Below are 4,279 nucleotides of genomic sequence, written 5' to 3' on the forward strand. Positions count from 1 at the left end.
TACTAACTCTTCTTATTATGTAGTTTTTTATTTGTTTAAAGGTAATTCTGATGGATTTGAGAAAAAGATCGTAGAAAGAAGTTGGATTTTTTAAGTAAACAACAGGTTAGCATGAGCTAATCAACAGGTTTTACTTTTTGTATTAGTGGTGTTGATCACATGTTTGCATACAAATTGATTTCTTTTGTGGGTATAAAAACAAACAAACAAACAAAAAGATTCTGTTATGTTTTCAAAGAGTCACTGCAGAGGGACCAAAGAGCCACATGTGGCCCCAGAGCCACAGGTTGCAGACCCCTGGTTTAGGTTAATTTTAGGGTTAGGATATAAATCTTCCAAAAAATGAATGGAAGTCAATGGAAGGTCCCCACAAGGATAGAGAGACATAGTATGTGTGTGTGTGTTTGAGGGGGACCAGGACAGGTCTGATGAAGACTGGACTCTCAGTGGTCTCTTGTCACCTGAAACGTGTTCAGTGTTGTGGTGATGTGGACCAGGACCCTGTTGATCCTCTGCAGGACTACGACTCGGCCTCGGCGGCGCTGGACGCCTACATCGCAGACTTTGAGAGGAGCTGTCAGAGCTGCGGGTCTTTGACCGGACCTYTGGTTCTGCCTCGTGACCCGCCCTCCACTCGCACCAAACCAAGGCCGGGCCGGCTCAGGAACCGGGACGGTACGACCCGTTCACGGTTACGTTAGCTGCCGGGCTGGGCTGCAGGAAGTAGCTTCTGATTGGTTCTGTCTGCAGTTCTGAGGGAGCGTCTGACGGACCGGGAGCTGGACTTCCTGAACCTCCCTGTGAGCTCCCTCCATCACCGTGGCAACCGGGACCGCCTCTCCATGACAACGGACGAGCTCCTGTCCATCCCGTGGGAYGGCTCCATGCCCGTCACTCACACGTCCGCCTTCATACGAGGTCCCTGAACGCACCRTTTTATTTTTCAACGTAAAGTTTCAATAAGAGTTGATTCATTGAGACCTTTCTGATCCTCAGGCCTCCGGTCCGGGTCTGAAGCCTCCACCAGGTCAGCCCACAGGACCAGAACTTGGCTCAGCAGCAGCCGGACCGCCCCCCTCCACCTGAACCAGGACTCTGGTCCCAGCAGGACTCCCAGCAGCTCCAGGTTCTTTAAGCATCTGATCAGAGTTTGAACCTGAACCTGATCAGGTTCCTCTGTTGTTGTTTATTGTTTACTGACTGTTGTTTATTGTTTACTGTCTGTTGTTTATTGTTTACTGTCTGTTGTTGTTTATTGTTTACTGTCTGTTGTTTATTGTTTACTGTCTGTTGTTGTTTAGGTGCAGAGGAAAAGACGTGGCTGAGGACTCTTCTGTAGGTTTTTATTTTTGACTCTTGTTGTCTGAATGTTTGTTTTGGACCCGGGTCTCTGTAGAACTGAACCCTCTTCCTGTCCCTCAGTCTGGACTCAGAGCAGCAGACCACCTCCCCCACTGGCTGACCTCCAACCGGTCTGTCCTGGACTGCTCTGAGACCAGCAGCCTGCCGGACCTGAAGTACCCGGCCTGGATCCAGCGCTGTGACGTCAGCGAGCCGGACCCCTGGGACGACTGGGGTACCACGCTCACTTCCTGTTGATGATGATGATGATGATGATGATGATGATGATGATGATGATGATGATGATGTTCGGGGCTCAGATAAAGTTTTTCACCTCTGTGTCTCTGTGGAGCACAGAGGTGGCAGTGTTATGATTTGGAGATGTTTTTCTGAAACTAATGATTTTAGAAAGTGGACCTGGATAAATTCTGGTACTGGTCAGATCCAGAAACAGTGACAGGAAGTGTTTCCTGTTTATGTTTTCAAAAGGATTCTCACTTCCTGTTTCAAAATAAAAGCAATTCTCTTCACTTGATMTTTTTATAGTTTTTATTTATTTTCCTGTCTTTGTTTCCTCCAGCTGGACCTCCCAGAACTGGAGCTCCATCCTGGGTATCGGACCTGGAGAAAGACCACGAACCTGAACAAACACCTGCWCAGGTGGGACAGGAAGTTACATCACAGAGCAGCAGCTAGTGTTTAAAACAAATCCTAATAAATATAAATATGGTGAAAAACAGCCGAAGTTTCTTGAACAATGAAGGAAAAGTTAAAAAAACTCAAATAAACCTTAGCTAAAAGCTAAATTTAAAGCCTAAAGCTGTAGCTAAAATAAGCAAAATCATGTCTGAAAGCTAAAACTAACAAAGCAGTAGCTAAGGCCCAAAATTAGCTAAACCAACCCAAACTTCACAAAATTGTTGCAAATGGCTAATATTAAAACTTTAGCTAAAAGCTAAAAGTAAAATTAGCAAAACAGCAGCTAATAGCTCAAAGTAGCAGTATGGTAGCTAAAAGCACAAATTACAAAAACCATAGCTTAAGAGCTAAAATAAAAAAAATAGTGGCTAAAAGCMAAAAATAAAACCTTTGAAAAGCTAAAAGTAGCACAACAATACTAAAAATGCTAACTAGCTAATAGCTAATATTAACCAATCTATAGCTAAAGACAAAAACAAAGTMAAAAATAAATAAATGTCCTGATGAGCCGAACATTTCATGTACAAACAGCTAAAAATAAAGTCAGCAGATGTGATAAAATAAGGTTAGGTGTGTAGAAATATTAAACAGGAAGTGGAAAGGCTGACTCCGGGTTTTCACAATAAGACAAATGTTCTGCTGGTTCTGGTTTCTGCAGAAGCTCTCAGCTGGTCCAACTGGTCCTGGTTCTCAGGAGGAGAGTCGATCGGCTCTCAGAGAYGTGAGGATCCAGTTGGCCCAACAGATTTCTCTGCTCGCTGCAGGACCACGAGGTTCTGGTGGACCGTCGGTTCTGATCAGAGGTGAGAACACCAGGTCAGGGTTCTGACGGGTCGCTGAATTCTGAACGTGTTTCTGCTAACTCCCGACAGACAACCGGATCGAGTCTCTGATCCAGAAGGCGGATCRGGTCCTGGACTCGCTGTCCCAGACTTCGGACAGAACCGAGGGTCCTGCAGGTCCAGGTGAGTCCTGGATCCTAATCGTCACCAGAGCAGACGGAGTCRGGTCAGACAGAAACGAAAAGATGAGAAACCTTGTTAGAAAATTGTGTCTATGATGTTTGGACTTTTATTCTGAAATAACAGGAAAGCTTTTATTGTGAAGGACCATCAGTGATTGTTTTTTCTTTGAGTCTCAGGTTTGTTATGAATAACTCAGTCTTAGTTCAGTGTTAGTCTCTGCAGCAGGTCAGACTGCAGCCTGTAACGGTTGTTGTTTGTTTGTTTGTTTGTTTGTTTGTTTGTTTACAGTGAGTCCTGTAAACACAGAGGACCTGCTGCTCTCCTCTCTGTAAGAATGGTTTCTCCTCATGTTTATTTGGTTCTGATGTTCCTCACTGACTCACGTGTCTGATGGTCCTGCAGAGTCTCAGCAGGAAGTCTGGCAGCAGCTCCGACAGGAAGTGATGCGGAGGTACAGCTGTGATGTTTGAGCTTTATTGTTGTAAGATCTTTACTTCCTGTTCTGTTGGAGGACCAATCACTGAGCAGAACTCTAAAACTTGTTCCTGATCCAGGTCCAGGGTTCTGGTTCTGGTGCTGACGCCTGGAAGCAGCCCGGGCCGGTGGAGGCGGTGAAGCAGATGCTGTTCAGACTTCAGGCGGTGGAGGCGGAGCTTGAGAGGAAGCACAAAGAACCAGAAGCTCCGCCTCCTTTCGCTCACGGACTGAAAACACCAGAGAAAGCGGTACGAGTCGTGGAGGCGGAGCTCTGAGGTCACGTCATCGTTCATCAAACACCTTCATGTCTGTGTTTCAGTTGACTGATGGGGAGGCGGAGCTACAGAACGCCACGCCGTCACCATCACTACAGAGGTAAAGCACTCTGAACAAGTCTGACCTGGACCGGATCAGGACCTTTACTAAACTCCGTCAGACCACAGCCTCGAAACAAGAACTGAAGACCTGATCCAAGACTGGATCCAAGACTGGATCCAAGACTGGATCCAACAAATCCTGTTTACTGATCAGTTTCATTCATGAAGGGAGACGTGCTCCTCAAACTGCACCGCCACCAAAACAGAGGCTTGTTTATCCATCCATCCATCATCCATCCATCCATCCATACATCCATCCATCCATCCATCCTCCATCCATCCATCCATCCACCCTTCCTTCCATCCATCCATCCTCCATCCATCCATCATCCATCCATCATCCATCCGTCATCCATCCATCCATCCTCCATCATCCATCCATCATCCATCCGTCATCCATCCATCCATCCTCCATCATCC

General features: G+C 46.2%; 1 protein-coding gene across 1 annotated transcript in view; it reads left to right on the plus strand.

The window, feature by feature from the left end:
• cunh18orf54 (chromosome unknown C18orf54 homolog) overlaps nt 1-4,062 on the plus strand; it is a gene marked incomplete in the record, with an annotated part of 5,893 nt that extends 1,831 nt beyond the window's left edge. Inside the window, 12 exon segments of the mRNA XM_014033981.1 lie at nt 519-675; nt 751-918; nt 997-1,126; nt 1,302-1,335; nt 1,423-1,576; nt 1,922-2,001; nt 2,699-2,843; nt 2,913-3,005; nt 3,294-3,333; nt 3,408-3,456; nt 3,560-3,730; nt 3,802-4,062. Coding sequence (XP_013889435.1) covers nt 519-675; nt 751-918; nt 997-1,126; nt 1,302-1,335; nt 1,423-1,576; nt 1,922-2,001; nt 2,699-2,843; nt 2,913-3,005; nt 3,294-3,333; nt 3,408-3,456; nt 3,560-3,730; nt 3,802-3,861 — 1,281 coding nt within the window.
• Between the last annotated feature and the right edge of the window lie 217 nt (nt 4,063-4,279).

The sequence above is a fragment of the Austrofundulus limnaeus genome, unplaced genomic scaffold (genome assembly GCF_001266775.1).
Source record: "Austrofundulus limnaeus strain Quisiro unplaced genomic scaffold, Austrofundulus_limnaeus-1.0 Scaffold1920, whole genome shotgun sequence".
In the NCBI taxonomy this organism is placed as follows: domain Eukaryota; kingdom Metazoa; phylum Chordata; class Actinopteri; order Cyprinodontiformes; family Rivulidae; genus Austrofundulus; species Austrofundulus limnaeus.